This window comes from Malus domestica, chromosome 16 (genome assembly GCF_042453785.1).
Source record: "Malus domestica chromosome 16, GDT2T_hap1".
Lineage (NCBI taxonomy): Eukaryota > Viridiplantae > Streptophyta > Magnoliopsida > Rosales > Rosaceae > Malus > Malus domestica.
In genome coordinates this window covers 7,595,046-7,613,517 of record NC_091676.1, presented here as the reverse complement: position 1 = coordinate 7,613,517, position 18,472 = coordinate 7,595,046, and the positions used below count along the sequence as shown (strand labels likewise).

The window sequence follows — 18,472 nt, the reverse complement described above, 5'->3', positions numbered from 1 at the left end:
CACATAGGGCCCTCAAAATCTCAGAGACGGCCCTATCTGCACATGGAGGAGGTTTCAAACTTGGGGGGCGTGCGGATGTGCCAGTTAAAAGGAGAGTTTGTAGGAATTCACATCACACGTTGTAATCTAACAAATCCAAATTCAAAACCTTTGCGTGCTTGTGCTTGTTTGGTGAGTTTTTGTGCTTGTGCTTAATTTTCCGACCATTCCTTGTTTTTATAAGGAATCAAAATGGATAAGGCTGAACAATTCTTCAAATTGGGTTGCCTTTCTCACAAGATAGCTGATGCAGCCACGTTGAGAACATTCATCAGAAGCTGGGCTGCCAGTGCTTTTGGTGCTGATCAGAGAGTGGTGAATCCTTTGTTCAATTCAGTGCCAATGGCCAACCAAAAGACATATCAGTGGACCCACCAGCCGTTGAGATATACTACACAATTCTGTGACAAAGAGGTTTGTATTTCACGGCTCAAAGATTGCTAATAATTTTATTGAAAACCCTACAAAGGTGGAAGCTTTAGCTGCCCTGGTTTGGAAACGTGCAAGGAATGCCTCAAGGATTACTTTATGGTTTTCATCCAGGCCAGCAGCATTTTACCAGAACGTGAACATTAGAAACAGAGTTGTCCCTCCTGTGCCTAATGAGTCTGTTGGGAACTTTGTTGGGGGGGGGGGGGGGGGGGGAAGGAAAGGGATTCAACAATTCAGCAGTAAGGCCAAAAGGGTTCTGTTGAGTGAGGATCGGAACCGCAGATGGTGGCCATAGGGTTGTTAAGTAGTGATGACATGGACTTTTATGTGTACACTTGGTTGGTGTAGGTTTGAATTGTAAGACGCTGCAGATTTTGGGTGGGGGAAGCCAATGTGGGTGAGCTCAGCAGTTCCCACATGCAATAACATGGTGATTTTGGTTGACGCAGAAGATGGTGATGGAAGAGTATTGGGTGAGATTGACATTAGAAGACATGAAGTATTTGAGTGTGACCAAGAGCTGCTCTTATATGCTTCTTTCAAACCAAATGTCTGGGAAACTGGATAACGTCCAAACTTATCATGTATGGGAGAAAATGGGTTTTTAATCCTTATTTAAGTGAATTAATAATACCATGTGACTATATTACATTCACACACAAAATATCTCCTTAACCAGTTCCAAAGTTCCACTTATTTGCTACTTCTTTACTTTTACACAAGTCCTAGTACTAATTTATTACACATGAACAGGTGCAACCACCTTGATCAAATTTGTAAGTTGGGCTGCCATAGCCTATGCGGATGGTGATCAATTGCGTCCTGAGTTCGATGCAGCATCTACATTTCCCACAGGTGACCTGCCCAGAATCCAATATGAAGATGCACCAAAATATGAGAGTGTCTCTGCCACTAAGAGATTTGTATTTGATGCCTCAAAAATTGCTGCCCTCAAAGCCATGGTTGCCCACAAAGTGCACAACCCTACCTGCACTGAAGTTGTTAATGCACTCATTTTCAAATGTGCCATATCCACCTTAATTAAATCACGTACTGACACTGCTACTACTACTATTTCGTAAATGTCAAATGGGCCGGTGCCTTTTACAACTTATCTGCTCCAGATAGTGGCCCTCTGAGCGGGGCTAACACCTCCATTTCCCGAAAGCTGTGTAGCTAACATGACTTGGTTCTTCACTGCAGCATCCAACGATCACGAGGACAATGATCATGTCTTGGAGTTATATGACATTGTGGCCAAAATGAGGGAGGGGAAGAACCAATTCTTGGAGACGTATGCCAAAAGATTGAGGGCAGAAGAATGGCCAGCACTCATGATTGAGTGGCTACAACAATTAGGGGAACTGTATAACAAAATAGACATCACCAGTGATGACGTTGCACATATATTTTCAGTTCTTTTGATATGAATTGTTAATTTTATTGGATCTGATCAGGAAACACGAGCACTAATAAGATAATCAAACTGCAAAGGATATAGTTACTCATTCAACCTACAGACGTGAAAGTGAATTTTTCTTTACATTACCACCAATTGGGGACTTCAGCAACGAGATGAACTCTCCGTCAAGTTCAAACTTGGCCATGTCTTCCTCCATCAAGCTAAAATATGACTCGATTCCATCACCATTTTTGGTGTCCATGAAAACTATCTGATTAGAGATGCCCGTGGCAGCCTGGCTCACCCATGCAGGCTTCCCCCAACCAAAATCAGCCTCATACATAGGAAACCTACACAAACTCGAAAAGGATAACGTCACGAGCTCTCCTATTACGGCCCTCTCCATTCTTTTCCTCATGAAATCCAAATGTTCTTGATATCCCTCTTGAAATCTCCTAATGTAACTATTGTCAATTTTCTCAATTTCCTCCATTACCTGCCTCACAAGGCGATGGCGCTCCTCCCCATTAACCGACGTTGGAGTTGCAGTGGCAGCCCTGTAATAATTCCCAAAAGCATATTGAGACACTGGTGGATCAAATCTTGGCCGCAGATCCATAATGCAAACAGCTGTGTACAAAGTTTGCGTAGTTTCAGGTGGTTCTCTAGGCCTTGATGACAGAAAGATGTTCCACAAGAAAGCTGATAAGGCCTCAACTCTTGAAGGGCGTTTATGAGTTTTTGAAAACTCCATGCTTTCTTGGTATCTCGATCTTAAAGCCTCAACCTTTGCCCCATCAAACACAAACCTCTTGGTTATGATTGCTTTCCTGTTGGTGATTATAGAAACCCCTAAATACCCTTCCATATTTCTTGGTGGAAAAACTGCGGCTGCAGAAAAATCTGGAGCAACGAAAATATTGCTACAATTCTTAGCAATAGCTGCCCAATTGTTGACGAATATAAAATATGACAACGCATCAGCGATCCTGTGCGACATACAAACGCCAATTGCAAATCCTCCACAATCAAACATGCTGAGTTGAACACCGAGGGGTATTTCAGTAGCTTCAGATGTCTTGAAGGACAAGAATTTGCTCAGGTCAGACTCAGAGAGAAGAGGGTTGGCGATCACATCGGAAAGGAGTTGGGATTTAACCTTGGCTTCAAAGAATGGGACGCCTTGGTCACTGCAGTGAACAACGAGATTGTGTTTGACTCGGCCGGCTAACGGGTAGTAATGGGTTAAGACTTTGGACAAAGAAGTCTTGAGGATGTTTGATATTTGAGTGACGGTTTTGGTGCCGTCGCCGTCGGAGCTGTAAAAGTAGATAAATTGCATGTATGCATGGGGAGCTAATTGATCGAGAAACGAGAGCTGGTGATGGTGGAGACGGTTTGGGGTTGGAGAAGATGGTTTGATGATCTCTTTGGAAATTACTTCAACTTCAATCTCCATTCTCATTTATTTCTCACCTACTGACAATTGAATTGACATTAGAAATGTATGGCAATATATCTCCTGCATTTTATGATCCTATAACAACAACTAAGTTTTATTCCATTATTTCATTAAGTGACATTGATTGTATGAATCTAGAATGTCACTGTTTTGTACAATGTCTTCCGCTAACTTCAAGTATTTTATATCTTTTCTTAAAATCTTTTTTCAAATATTCCCTTACTATTTTTCCTCCGAACTTTCATCTCATAATCGTTTTTAACAGATCATTTTATGATCCTATACATATGAATTATTGGGAAAACTGTAGCTGGACCACTTTCTCGATAACCCAACTTAATCTTTGCCTAAAAGACAAGAATCCCAAAAGCTATTGCGTCCATATGAATTATTAGGGAAACTGTAACTGGACCACTTTCTCGATAACCCAACTTAATATTTGCCTAAAAGACAAGAATCCCAAAAGCCATTGGGTCCATATGAATTATTGGGAAACTGGCTCAATATCGGAAAGAGATCATCTTCAGATCTTTTTCACTATGGTCACCGGATTAAGTGATTTGGACTCTTGAAATTTGATTCAACGGCTAAAAACAAGGGCCTTCTTTAATAGTTATAATAACTTTAGCAGTTGGATCAAATTTCAAGGGTCCGGATCACTTGATCCGGTGGCCTTGGTGGAAGATATCTGGAGAGGATCTCTTTCCCTCAACATCAATCACATGTTCTGACGAGCAGTGGCGAAGCCAGGAATTGTCGAGGGGAAGGGCGAAATTTAGAAGGTTAAGAGGTCCCAATAAAAACTTAAGTAAAAAGAAAATGTTCTTTACAATAAGAGGCACAAGAAACACACAACAAAACCAAAACAAATCATCTTTTGCATTTGATTGCCACAGAAAACCAGAACTGTTATTCTCAACAGGCTTTACTGACTAGATAGTATTGACCAAATGGAGAAAGGCATTCCAGCTAAAAGATAGTTTTGGTTTGCTACTAACCAAGACTTGAATAAAACACATGAATACATTTGAATAATAAACACATGAAACACAATGAACCATACTTGCATCATTCGACGCTAACTTAAGTTAGTGACTTATGCCAAAAGGGTATGGGCGTCTCCGTCCCTTAAGATGTCATCTTCAAGACCCTCGAATGTTAAAGTTTTCCTGAAATGTGAGCAGAAATTAGAAAATCATCTCCATATGACCTTTTCTAAAGATTGAAAAGATTTTCTATGTTTCAAATAATCAATCGTCAAGGATAACTCTGCAAAATGCATTCTCTATCAACCAAGAGCTGAATGAGTTTCATAGATGTATGAGGCCTTGAGATAAATAAAACCAACTGTTTGATACCAAGCTTGAGTCTCAACCACCAATTATAACGTTAAATGAAAAGAAATATGTTTCATATGTAAGTCAGTGAAGCAATAAAACCAAAACTATATTTCTTATCTTTCGTATCTGCCACAGAAAACCAGAACTATCAACTAGTGGGTATTGACCAAATCGCTTCATTCTCTTAGACACATTTGGTTCTTATTTTTCAACAGATTCAATTCCATAAATTTAACCAAAATAAAAACAAGAACAATATTTGAACTTAGGAACAAATCCAATTCAACAGAAGATTTGTAATTAGAACATAACAGAGTTCAAGATTTAAGAACCCAATAAAATCTCTAAATCTAGCTAGAAAATAATTTATTTTTCAATCGTACATCCTACAACTTAATTTGGTCTGATTGAGACGAAGTAGATGATCATATGATGGGTGAGGTGGTTATTTCGAGCCTTTGAATTCAATAAAGAAATCGAGTGAAAGGGAGATAGAGCAGAGCAAGGACTAGAGAGAGGCTCAACGGTGGAGATCTAATATCAGGCTTCAAAACAAAACGAGCGTTTCATTTATTTAGTTTTCCATCCCATGCCCAAAATGGCATAGTTTTGGCCCGGGTGTTTTGAAAAAAAGAAGAGAAACATAGCAACTACATCGCTGCAGTGCAGCGCAACGCCAAAACTAGAACTAACCAAGATTCCAGTAGAGTAGAGGGGTGGAATTCTCACTTTCAGTGGCGATTTACGATGAGTGGAGGGGCGGCCGCCCCTCCTTACCCCTTTGTAGCTTTGCCACTGCTGGCGAGTACAAATTATACTTGTGTTAAGTTTGATATTTAATTAGTGACTTATTTATTATGTGGCATAATTCAATCCTTCTTCTTAAAATATTTTTGTGTATAAATAATAATAATAATCACTAGGGATGGGCGTGGGTTGGTTTGGGTTGGGCCAAAACCGATCTAGCGGTTTGGCTAAAATTGCAAACCAAAATCGATCAAGCTGAGTCTAAAACCGATTAGGTCGGTTATCCTATAATAGCTAGTTGGTTTGAATTGGTTTTTGGTTTATGGATGATGCTGGGGGGTTAGGGGTGGGCAAACAGGTCCTGAACTAGCGAGTAGGGGCAGGTACTAGCAGTTCGGGACAGGTTCGGGTGGGTCTATATTTTTTTATATCACAACGGGGTGGGGCAGGTTCCTAATTCCTGAAGACACAGGCCCCCGACCCGAACCGTACCTAGTGTCTTTTGGTGGAGATTACATCTATGTTGTTTAAATCTCACACACACAGATACCGTTCACTTTCACAAAGAATGACTCCCAGACTGAATGATGAATCTTCTCTCCTTAGCCTTCCCTCTAGTATCACAATCGTCGATTCTCACTTTCCTTCCTCACGATCTCTCTCTCCAAGAGTCCAGACTGACTCTTCCCACTCGAATCGCGATAGTTGAGATCCCGCAGCTTCTCAGAAGTTGACTCTGAGTCTTCGACCACCACCTTCCCATCCTCTCAACTTCGACCACCACCTCACGGATATCTTGATTTATCATATTTTTTCAATTTTTATTCAAAATTTTAATCATATCTGTTTTACTCTGTAATCATCCCAGCCTTCTAGGTCCTCTATCTTATCGGAATTGTCTAGCAGAAGTCAAGACTGCAAGCAGCAGGCGGCCAATCAGTCCAAGTCCACCGTCGTCGAAGAGGGCGACACTGAGAAGCATTGGCTTTACAGGAACAAGGAACGGCAACAGCAGCCGCAGATCGCTCGCAGGGGTAAGAGCAACGATAAGGGTTCGACTGTTTTCGGCTAGGGCGCTGCCAAGTTTCCCTTGAGCAACATGAGGCTTCCGTTGGGTATGTTCATATTTCTTCTTATTTCAAAATTGTGATTGGGTATGTTCGGATTGAGCTATGCATTTTCGTTGATGAATTTGAGTTAGGTGGTTTTGTTTTTTAATTTTATTTTCCAATTTAATCAGATGAATAGCTAAATGTTTGATCTTGTATTGATTCTGTTTTGTTTCTGTAATTCATTGGATAATTTTTATTTTTTATGATGGATTGTTGAGAAAACTGAGACGGATTTGTCTAATTGAGTGGTAAAATCATCGACCACCACATTCTCTATGGTGAATTGAGTCAATCTAAGTGGGGACAGGTTGTGAGGTTGAAATCTGGGTTCTTTAGGAATGGTTAATCTGACTAGAACTTCCTAGGATTTGTGGGTTGTGATGTGGGGATTCAAATTTTGTTAGCTTTTATCCTTGCTGTCAATCTGTGCAGCTGTGTCCGGCGTTTTCCCCTCTTCCATATCTGACCTCCACCGCCTTAAGAGCAAGTCCACTGGATGACTTTTTGCCCAGCACCCAGCCGAAAAAATAGGCCAGGACCCAGTGAATTTGCTCCAGCCGACCCAGTTGACTGGCACCCAGCCCATGCCAGTCTCTAGCTCAGCCCATTTTTGACTGACCAAGGGACTGGCCTGTTTGTTTTTTTGCACTGGCGCGTGGCCTTCACGCTCGCGTGGGAGCGAGTAGAAGACAAGAAATCAGGCTGCGGGGCCCGCGCGCAGGCGCACTCAGACCACAACCCGGGCTTGGCGACGTGGCCCACTTGCAGCCGTTGGATTTCCAACGGCTAGTTATTCTAGACCGTTGGATTTTCAACGGTAAAAAAAAATTGAATTTCACTTTTAAACTGGACCGTCCGATCACAGATCAACGGTCCACGCTTTTTCCCCCAATAAATTAAGAATTCACTTTTAAAAAATACAGAAACTTTTTAATAAATTTTAGATATTATTATTATTATTATTATTTTATTTTTTATAAATTCAGAAATTAAAAATAAAATTATTATTTTATAATTAAAAAAATAATATTTTAATAAATGGACTAGGCTATTTTTTGTTAGGGGTGGAGATGCTTTGGCCTATTACTGTTCAATGGAGTCTATTACTGTTCACTTGAGTGGATAAATGCGCTAGGTGCTGGCACAAAGTCCTTAGGGGTGGACTTGCTCTAAAGTCGTCGTACTCGCTGGGGTGAGTGAAGATTTGGACTCGTGGGGACCCGTAGGAACTAGCCCGTTTCAAAAGGACCGGGTCCCATTTTGAAAAATCCAAAACCTACCCCGCCTTGTCCCTTTTTATTTACAAAAAGGTCCGGTCCGATTCCTTCAATTTTGGACCCGACCCGGCCCGTGCCCAACCCCGGGGGCTGCTGCTCTCTCTCTCTCTTCTCTGCTTCATGGGAGAGCTAAACGCTCTCACCCACTCCCAAAAATAGCAACTGCCTTTTTAAAACAAAATGCATCACTCACTCCATTCAGCCAAAAGCATACAAAAAAGTTAAAAAAAACAACACACCAACCTTTCTCTTCCCTCAGCTGAATGCAGGCAACCAAAAAACAAGGGCCACAAATTTGGCCAAAATTCAACAAAAGCCACTCCAACCCTCTAGAACTCACGGGTTCTCTCCAGCCTCCCTTCCATCCATCACCCTTTTCAAAATTTTTATTAACTTTGTTCTTTTCCTCAAGTTTCAGAACTCTCTCTTTTTCTCTTCCTCTGCTTTATCTTTCTTTCTCACACTCAAGTTCCTCCATCACTCTCTCCAGGTAAAATTCCTATTTTTCTCTCTTTTGATTATTACCTGTTAAACAAAGAAGGATGTTGATCAACTGAAGAGACGGCAAGAACAACGCTGGGTTTCGACCACGCAGGAGTGTGAGCAAAGGCAAGGGAAATTGGCTCTTATGATCGGTGCGGTTCGGTTAACCTCGGTTTGAAAATTCTGGGAATCGCTTGCAGGATCGATTATGATCGGTGCGGTACAGTTTAATTATCGAAAATTTAAAATAAAATAAAAAAATTAAACCAAACCAATCCGTCGATACGGTTCAAACGGTTCAGTCGGTTTTTTTTTTCTTCTCAACGTCCAGCCCTAATAATCACAAATCAAAAGAATCAAATGGCACAAAACACTAAAACCAAATCCAAACAAGAAGCAGACAATGACCCTACCCATTAATTAGTAATTCTCCAATTCATTTCTCTGTTGAAAATTTATCATGGTTGTTATACGAATTTTATGCTAACATGACAACCAAGCAGGCAAGTACCATTGGGGCATTTTATCAAACATTGGAGTGCCCGCATGTATCTTGTTGATGCACAAAATCAGCGAGGACTTTGGTACAACAGAAAGTGTCAGGTTTGTGACCTTCGCTTGGTTGCTTCGATCACTAGTAAAGATAAGTATGTAAATGAATAGGGACAGGGAAGCAAACACAAGATGTACGTGGTTCACCCAGACTGGCTACGTCCACGGAGTAGAGGAGTTCTCATTGATTGTGAAGGGTTTACACAAATACAAAGGTTCAAGCTCTCCTTTTGTGAGTTCTAGTGAATAGTTTAGTACAAAATGACATTAGAGATTATTGTGGGAGAATGATCCCTATTTATAGAAAAGAGTTTCTAGTTTTGTTCTGACATTGACACGTGTCGTGTTGTGATTAGCTTCTGATGTTGACACGTGTCGCGCTGTGATTGGCTTTTGATGTCGACACGTGTCGCATTGTAATTGGCCTCCTAGTTGAAGGGAAGCTCTTCTGGGTCATTGATGGTATAACGTTGACCGGTGCTCAGTAGTTTCAGGATTGGTCAAGTATGGTACAAACAGTGCTCCCCTAAGTTCCCGAGTGAGGGAAGCTCCTCTGTTGGGGACTTGCAAGATCCAAGCCACTGAGTAATCACGAAACTTCTAAGTACCGAAGTGTGATATCATTTTCACGTGCCTTATCTGTCTCATATGTATATGTGGCATCTTCTCTGGAAGTACTTTTCCTCCATCCAGGGGTGATATCTTTAACCGATGAAGATGCACAAGGTAATGTATCAATTTCATTTGAAGCTTACTTGTAGTTTCGGGCTTGGTCAAGTGCAATACAAACCCTATAGTAGAAGTCCCCCAAGTCGCCGAGCTAAGAGATTTATCGAAGGAGGTAACAGACAAGGTAAGCAATCAGACTTCCAAGCAAGCAACCTGGATCGGAGGTTCGACCTCGGCTTCCTGTTGATTGTTCTCCTTCTCCTTGTGTCGTAAATAGCACCAAGGATAAGGAGAAGCAAATGGAGAAGAGATGATATGAAATACTTTTGCTTTTGAAGAAGTAACTTTCCATAGGCTTATTCTTGAACTAGGCTGGAGGGTTTTCTGGTTCCCTCCAGAGTATAAAGCCGACTCAAGAATTTGAGGGTCAAAACAAGTCCATCAAATCTAGAGTACGTTCGACCTTGATGATATGGGATACTTTTGCTGTTGACAGAATAATGAATGTGGTATGGAAAGGTGTCGTGCTGTAGTGATCTGTTTCAGCTCACCATTGAACCTTCTGCTTCAATCTTTTGCATGGCAGAAGTGGTGTGCAACCTTTGCATTTAAATGGTCCTTCAGAACATTCCTTCATAGTGACTCATCCACGCTTGGCAGCTTCAGTGTAAAGAGCCAATATCTGATCAACTGTCATGAGGTATTTGCCGGTGGAATTCATGACCTTGACAGCAGTTGAGGATGAGTACTCGAGAGCAATGCTAAGTAAGCAACCAGGCAAAGGTCTCAGGCAGTCAGTTCCAGATTGGAGGTTTGATTTCAGGTTCCGACTGACTGCTCTCTTTCTCCTTGTCCTGCAGGTGTGGACAAGGACAAAGACAAGGACATGGAGAAAGCATGATATGGGATACTCTTACTTTCGACCCTAATATTATGAGATACTTTTGTTCTTGGCGTGGCTTATTTGCTGAGGTATTATCGGGGGGAAATAAAACTGAGTATTTCGAGAGGTTATGTTGAGGGTGCCTTCTCGAATGCGAGAAAGGGTTGAGCATTTTTGCAGGTTTGCATGTTCGTGGAGGAGGGAGGTCGACGAATATAGGGATTTCCCAATAGCAAGTAGTAATGCTATTCCTTTACCCTTCTTGGTCACAACAATGTAGTGGGAGCTGCCAGCTTCACGTGTTTTAACTTTGTCATAGCACTTTGAAAAAGTGGTATGTGGTATCTGGAAAGTTGATGTTGCGTGTGAAGATTACAGACAAGTTTTATCTAAGGAAATCTGGCTCTCGAAGTTCTGAGAGCTGTGCCTCTTCGGTTTTCGAACAAGCAATCTCGTCGGGGATCTGGTTCTCGAGATTTGGAAAGCGGTGCCGCTTCGGTTTTTGAGAAAGTAATTATGTTGGGAGTCTTTTCTCGAATGTGAGTAAAGGTTGGATGTTCTTGCCAGCCTGTCTTGCCACGGAACACGGAGGTCGACACACATAGGGACTTTCCAGTTGTCAAGTAGTGGTGATGTTCCTTTACCCTTATGGGTAATAGTAGGGTAGCTGGAACTTCGAAATTCTCGCGCCTAAACTTTGTCAGAGATATTTGACAAAGTTATATGCGGTACCCGAGGAGTTGATGGTGCATGTGGAGAGTGGTGATTGAACAGCAAGATTCGCGTGCTTTTTACTTCACCAGAAATCTTCGACAGATTGCCCGTAATTTCCGCAAAGCTGAGTGTGCATGTGATAGGTGCTGACGAGGCTGAAAAAGCAGGTGCTTCTTCGATTTCTGAGATCGGCCCTCGTGATCTCTGAGTAGCCCAGCTTTTGAGAAAGGAAGCGCCTCTTCGATTTTTGAGATCGGCCCTTGTGGTCTCTGAGCAACCCAGCTTTTGAGAAATGAAGCGTCTCTTCGATTATTGAGATCAGCCCTCGTGGTCTCTGAGCAGCCCAGCTTTTGAGAAAGCAAACGCCTCTTCGATTTCTGAAGCTTCGTCGAGTGCAGATTTTTATAGAGGCTGGCATTAAGTTCCACATCACACTTGAATCTCCACCAGTAGAAGCTCCCTTCTTGCACTTATAAGATCTTGATTTGTCTGACCTCTTCTCTCTTCAACACCTTTGAAAATGTCTGACCGTCGTTTTGACTTAAACTTTGGAGAAGAGGCAGCCACGTTTTCTCCAGACAACATATGGCGCCCATCCTTCATATTCTCTACTGGTCCTCTTACCGTTGGGGATTCTGTGATGAAGAATGATATGACCGTTGCGGTGGTGGCCAGGAACCTTCTCACTCCCAGAGATAACAGACTACTTTCCAAACGGTCTGATGAGTTGGCTGTTAAGGATTCTCTGGCTCTTAGTGTTCAGTGTGCAACTTCTGTGTCTAATATGGCCCAACGCCTATTTGCTAGAACCCGCCAAGTTGAATCATTGGCTGCTGAAGTGATAAGTCTCAAACAGGAGATTAGAGGGCTCAAGCATGAGAATAAACAGTTGCACATGCTCGCGCATGACTATGCTACAAACATGAAGAGGAAACTTGACCAGATGCAAGAATCTGATAGTCAGGCTTTACTTGATCATAAAAGGTTTGTGGGTTTGTTCCAAAGGCATTTATTGCATTCGTCTTCTGGGACTGTACCGCATAATGAAGCTCCAAATGATCAACCTCTAATGCCTCCTCCTTCTGGGGTTCTGTCCAGTACTGAGGCTCCGGATAACCACCCTCATGTGCTTTCTCTTTCTGGGGCTCTACCGACTGCTGAGACTTCCCCTAAGCAACCTTTGTGAAGGCTCCCTTTTGTTTGTTTATTTTGACTCATGTATATGTACATATTTGTGGCTTATCGGAAATATTAATAAATAAGCTTTGCTTCATTTCAACATATTGTGTTAAATACACCAAAGCCTTCTTCAGAAAGTTCTTTGAATTTTTTTCTTTTGTTGAAACTTGTATTGTTGAAGCTTTGTGAGTGAAGCATGTAGTTTGAGGTAGTGTTCCCTTAATTTCCCAAGTGAGGAAAACTTCTCGGTTGGAGACTTGAAAAATCCAAGTTACTGAGTGGTTGTGAGACTTCCGAGTATTAAGGTGCAGTAGCATATGGTGGGAGTCCCCCAAGTCTTCAGGCGAGGAGAGTTGCCGAATGAGGTGTCTTGTTTGTTACTAATTTGTCAAAGTAACGAAGCCTTGTTTTGATGTCACACCTTTGTATATGCCTTATCTAAAAATATTTCCAATTTTTGTGTGTTTGATGCTGCATGCTACTGACTAGACAAGATCAAGTGAAATTAGTAGCTTTTCTCTCTTTTTGATGAGTACCTGTGTCCTACCCAGCTCCCTTTTTTGTGTTATTCTTCTTTTTCATCTTTTCTTTGGTGTATGAGAGCTTTTTTTTTGGTGGAATTGCTTTTCGTTTCCACTAATCAGCCTGAGTCGATGCAATATAACACCATTCTCTATAGCTCAGATTGCAAAAGTCTTCATGAAAGTTGTTCCTTATCTTGTGAACTACAACATATCCAAATTTGAGATCCATCGGAGTAGTACAACTCCAGAAATTCAGGTATGATGAGTAACTGTTCATCATTTTTATGTAAACCTGTCAGACTTGTTTTGAGCTTCGAAACTCCATTTTCTCTTGTTCAGATCAACATACTTTCTTCATTGAAGTTGTTCCTCACCTTGTCAGCTACAACATATCCAAATTTGAGGTCCATCGGAGCAGTAAAAATCCAGAAATTCAGGTATGATGAGTAACTGTTCATAATTTTTCTGTCAACCTGTCAGACTTGTTGTGAGCTTCGAAACTCCATTTTTTCTTGTTCAGCTCAACATACTTTCTTCATCGAAGTTGTTCCTCACCTTGTCAGCTACAACATATCCAAATTTGAGATCCATCGGAGCAGTACAAATCCAGAAATTCAGGTATGATGGGTAACTGTTCATCATTTTTCTGTCAACCTGTCAGACTTGTTGTGAGCTTCGAAACTCCATTTTCTCTTGTTCAGATCAACATACTTTCTTCATCGAAGTTGTTCCTTATCATCTCTTTCATGACATATCAAAAATTCAGAATGAACTAACGGTTAAGTATTTCCAAATCTTTGAAACATCACAGCAGCTTTTAAATTTGCGGGAATCCGACTGTCGTGTTTGGAGCCTCAACACTTTAATTTCCGTTGCTCAAACAGAAACGATTCCTTCCTGAAAGTTGTTCATCTGCTCAAGAACTATAGGGTGTCCAAAATTCAGCTCCACTGGAGAAGAGCAAAGGTTGCAGAAATTTGATAGATGAAAGGAGGCGGAAGAGGAAGAGAGGGAAAGAGGTTGCTTGGGTTGGATTTCTAGTTAAACTTGGGATTTTGGCTTGTTGTTTGATTTATTATAATATGTTTGGAAACATATACATAATTGCTTGTTTGTTTATGACAGGGATGTTGTGGGTGTAGAACAAAACAAATGTTTGCGTTGACCCGTGTTTTTGTACAGGTTCAAGGGAATCTTGGTTTTGTGAACAAAATTTGTTTATTTGTCACAAGGTTTTGTGTTTGGAAAATAGTTTAATAGGTAAGGTTTATTGACTATAGATTTTTGCTTGGGTATATAGCGTGACTAGTTAAAGCTATTTTTAGGATACAAAACTTGAATTAGCTTCGCACTATCTTGATGAAGAGTGTGCGAAGCTTTTATATGTTTTGGTGTTGAAATTTTGTATTGTAGGTGAAGCATTGGGGTTGAAGCTTGATAGGTGAAGCTTTGGTGTTGAAGCTTTATAGGTGAAGCTTTGTGTTTGAAGCTTTATAGGTGAAGCTTTGAGGTTGAAGCTTGATAGGTGAAGCTTTATAGGTGAAGCTTTGGTGTTGAAGCTTTATAGGTGAAGCTTTGTGTTTGAAGCTTTATAGGTGAAGCTTTGAGGTTGAAGCTTGATAGGTGAAGCTTTGGGGTTGAAGCTTTATAGGTGAAGCTTTGGTGTTGAAGCTTTATAGGTGAAGCTTTGGTGTTGAAGCTTTATAGGTGAAGCTTTTGTTGGCACCATAAATTGATTTTGCTTCACACTATCTTGATGAAGATAGTGCGAAGCTTTTGAGATTGATATTTGTCCTCCATTGATGAAGCTTTTGTTGGCACCATAAATTGATTTTGCTTCACATTATCTTGATGAAGATAGTGCGAAGCTTTTGAGATTGATATTTGTCCTCCATTGATGAAGCTTTTGTTGGCACCATAAATTGATTTTGCTTCACATTATCTTGATGAAGATAGTGCGAAGCTTTTGAGATTGATATTTGTCCTCCATTGATGAAGTTTTTGTTGGCACCATAAATTGATTGTGTTTCGCACTATCTTGATGAAGATAGTGCGAAGTTTTTTTTTTTTGATTGGTAGTTGAATCCCATTGATGAAGCTACTGTGTTCCCCCTTCGGATTTTTTTTTTTTTTTTGAAGGGGGGAACTGAAACATTTGAAATTTGAAACTCCCTAGTGTTAGAAGTTTGAAGATTTTCCATGTGGGGCTTTCTCACGGTTTGAATTTGAATTTTGAATATCAATAGCCATGTTGAACTATATATAAGAAGGATAAGTTTCCATTCTTTACCTTACCTTCATTTGCTCATCTTGTAGTGATTTTTAAAGACATAGTGCTTTTTACTTGAGAGGGATTCTGGCATTGCTTTGCTGCACCATCTTCAGGTTGGTAGTCTTCTCCACTAGATCGAATGTTTTCATTCTTGTTGAATTGTTTGAGTGTTCATGTATTTTGTTAAGAACATAATGAACTGGTTGAGCTTTTCTGCATACCCTATGAGCTTCCTTATGTTTTGATCATTCATGTAGTGATAGAGTTTGTTTCTGTTTGTTGTAGATGTCGGAGTCTGGAAGTCTTAGTGATGAGGGCTCCCCTAGCTCTAGCTCTAGGTTTGAGCCTGCCATGTCAGGGTCTTCATGGCCTTTGTTAGAGTCTGGTATGAAAGAAACGTTGGATGATCCTCACAATTGTCAAACCTTAGCCAATATTGGTTCTTCCTCCATGCTAGTGGGTGAGGAGGTTGTTTGTGACGCCATACCCATATTTCGTTCTGATCCTCACAATTGTCAAACCTTAGCCAATATTGGTTCTTCCTCCATGCTAGTGGGTGAGAGGGTTGTTTGTGACGCCATACCCATATTTCGCTCTGAGTTCACAGTGGACCATTTAGAAAATAACTTGTTAGATAGCGAAAAGCAGCTTGAGGCCCTAAGGCGATCATGTAGTATCCCTCATAGTGTAGGAATACGTTTGGTGCGTTGTGAAGAATTGCCTTCTGAGCCGCCCACGGGTCATGTTATGTTCTATACCCAGACATTAGTGACCTTGGGGGTAAATTTACCTTTGCATCCGTGGTTGCAACGGATGCTGTCTTTTATTGGTTATGCACCGGGGCAACTCAACCCTGGTTTCTGGGATACCTTGATCGGTTTTATATTATTTGGATGGAGTGTGGATTAGGTGAGCCTTCCTTCCATCAGTGGCGCTACTGTTATAAGATGCGCCCGGTGAAAGCATGTACTTGTTATGCCGAATGTGCATGTCGGTGTGAGAGAGAGCGTGTTGTCTTTGATAAGAGAAAGGCGTACTGCACATGGAAGAAACGTTGATGCTTTCTTTATAATGATTTGGAGCATGCTAAGGGTGTCACGCCTGAGCGACGTGTTCCTACTCACTTCCAGACTGTAGGTTGTAATGTATCCATTTTCTCATTATTTGCTATTGTTGTGATTTTCTCTTGCTTCTAAGATTTTTCTTCATGCAGTGACACGAGGCACCATCAAACTCTCCGGATAGGAGCTAGCTGATGTAGAGAAAGTGCTGAGGGTGCCTAAAGAAGATAGACACTTGGGTAAGCTACGACCCTTGTTTCGAAAGTACGGTTTCCAGCCCTTAGTTTTCGAGTGCCAGAGATGAGCGAGTAAGTTGTATCCTCACTTGTACGATTTCCAGCCCTTAGTTTCCGAGTGCCAGAGACGAGCGAGTAAGTTGTATCCTCACTTGATCCTTGTTCTTCCCTTTTTTTTATATAGATATATAATGTGGTATTCCTTACTTTGATTTTCCTTGTTCAGTGGAGAAGGTGGGCAAGAAAGTGGAGACTAGCACCAAGAAAAGGAGAGTGCCCATGTTAATTCCTTCAGAAGACATCCTGTTTCACAAGGAAGCTCGCAAGCACCGAGTGAGACCAATCATTAAAACTAAGTCTCGAGAAGAAGTCATCAAGGTTGCTGCCTCGAAGAAAGCTGAAGCTGAGGCCATTGGATGTGCTGCTGCTATAGTTGCCGGGGAAGATAGGCGATTGTTGCCTCCTCTTCCTACTATCAATCCTATCTTTCCTCCAGTTAGGGAGCACATTGGGCAGAAAGGTGATCCTAGTTCTAGCAGCAAGGGTAAAGATAAAGAAGAGGTTGGCATTGTCCATTGGAAGGATTTGAAGGTTGCCATGCGGCCAAAGGACTTTGGGTATATCAACAATTGCCTGGCAGGGCGTCGATTCACTGATCGGATGATATTTATATATATTTTTACTTCGAATTCGCTCGTCTTTTCTTAGTTAGTTCCTTACATTTTTGAGCTATTTACATTATTTTTGTAGTTATAGGATCTGTTATGCAAATTTACCCTTTATTGTTACATGATAATACTAATTTACATTTTATAAGCAAGTTATTATTACAATTGCCAAATGGTGTAAACAAGGTTTGTCCCTCTCTATGTCTATATAGTGAAAGAATAAAAGAAGAAATAAAATAGTGAGGACCGAGAGGTGGGGACGTGAGGACAGCGAAAAAAGAATCCAAGGCAGAGGAGTAAGCTGCCCTTGCAGCTTTGAAAGGTCAAAATGGAATAAGAAATAAAAGAGGATAATTAGGAGGAGGGCAGGCGAATAGAAGACCAGCTGAAAGAGAATGAAAACAGCTGCTTGGCAGCTGGAGAGACAAAAAGAATAAAAGATGAAAAGGAGCATGGGGAGACGGACATAGTGGAAAACGTGAGGAAGCTAAGAGGGACAGGAGGACAGGTGAGCACGGGAAAGGTTAGAAAAGAATAAGAAGGAGAGTAGGTCAGAAAGGTGGAGTGCACACTGACGGATTAAAAGAAGAAAAGAAGAGGAAGTGGACAACAGTGCAGAGAGAAAGAAGAATAAGAAAATAAAAATAAGAGGCAGAGCTGGATAAGACACGGGAAGGTGGAGGAGCTGCCCTGGGCAGCAGAGAGCACTGACGCGGGAAGGATAGCAGAAAAAGGAATAAAAAGGGACAAAGGCAGAAAACGTGAGCTGGGGGAGGGGGGAGCTGCCTTTGGGCAGCTTGCAGAGAGCGCATGAGGCAGAGAGGAGCAGCACTTGCTGCTGTGCAGGAGAAAAGAAACCGAGAGGAGGCATTAGCCTCGAGGATAGAGAGCAGAACCTGTGGAGCGCCAATTCACTCTCTCTCGGTTACATCTTTCTAAATCTATATTTTATTTCTGTTTTTAATAATGTGTAATTAAATTTATGTTGGTTAGAGGTTAATTCAAAGCCATGAATATATTTGTAATATGAATTGATTACCTTCGGTTGTGATTTCATAAGTTGTGATTTCAATTTACTTATCCGTTCGTATAAAAACTGATTTGTGTATGTTGGTTGAGAGTGCACGCTTAATTTACATGCATGAATTTGATGCTAGAATATAAGTGAATTTCACCTAATCGTTATGAACTTATTTTCACAAGTAGTAAAGGTTGCTAGTCACAATCACGTTAAGTAAATTCTTGGCAAGAGTATCATGCTTTTCATAGTTACGAATGCCTCGTCAATGCTTATAGTTTTCACAAAGTTTAATGATCTTTGATTGTATCTCTATTGTGCTTTTCACGTAGGGGACTTTTGAAGAATGTTTTGAATTGTTGTATGCGTTTTCCCGTCCAATTCAATAACTTAAGGAAAACT

General features: G+C 41.1%; 1 protein-coding gene and 2 long non-coding RNA genes across 3 annotated transcripts; 2 read left to right on the top strand and 1 right to left on the bottom strand.

Annotated features, from left to right (window-relative positions):
- Positions 1 to 1,056: 1,056 nt before the first annotated feature.
- On the bottom strand, positions 1,057 to 3,558 carry LOC103403337 (stemmadenine O-acetyltransferase). The gene is made up of 2 exons (XM_029095944.2): positions 2,021 to 3,558; positions 1,057 to 1,835 (listed from the first exon to the last, which is right to left on the bottom strand). The coding sequence occupies exons 1-2, from the start codon at positions 3,336 to 3,338 to the stop codon at positions 1,804 to 1,806; spliced, it is 1,350 nt and encodes a 449-aa protein (XP_028951777.2). The 5' UTR covers positions 3,339 to 3,558; the 3' UTR covers positions 1,057 to 1,803.
- Positions 3,559 to 5,888: 2,330 nt separating this feature from the next.
- LOC139192684 (uncharacterized) lies at positions 5,889 to 14,647 on the top strand. The gene is made up of 5 exons (XR_011576952.1): positions 5,889 to 6,537; positions 12,976 to 13,071; positions 13,155 to 13,252; positions 13,336 to 13,433; positions 13,627 to 14,647. It is a non-coding gene; the product is annotated as an uncharacterized lncRNA (long non-coding RNA).
- A 559-nt stretch (positions 14,648 to 15,206) lies between these two features.
- LOC139192685 (uncharacterized) lies at positions 15,207 to 18,204 on the top strand. The gene is made up of 3 exons (XR_011576953.1): positions 15,207 to 16,224; positions 16,301 to 16,519; positions 16,611 to 18,204. It is a non-coding gene; the product is annotated as an uncharacterized lncRNA (long non-coding RNA).
- Positions 18,205 to 18,472: the final 268 nt, after the last annotated feature.

What these genes read in the sequence shown, in the direction of transcription:
- LOC103403337 (XM_029095944.2), bottom strand. Translation starts at nt 3,338, where the DNA reads ATGAGAATGGAGATTGAAGTTGAAGTAATTTCCAAAGAGATCATCAAA. An exon ending in GCTGAAGTCCCCAATTGGTG is followed by an intron (nt 1,836 to 2,020) that starts GTAATGTAAAGA and finishes TTTGTTATACAG; the next exon opens with TTCCCCTAATTGTTGTAGCC.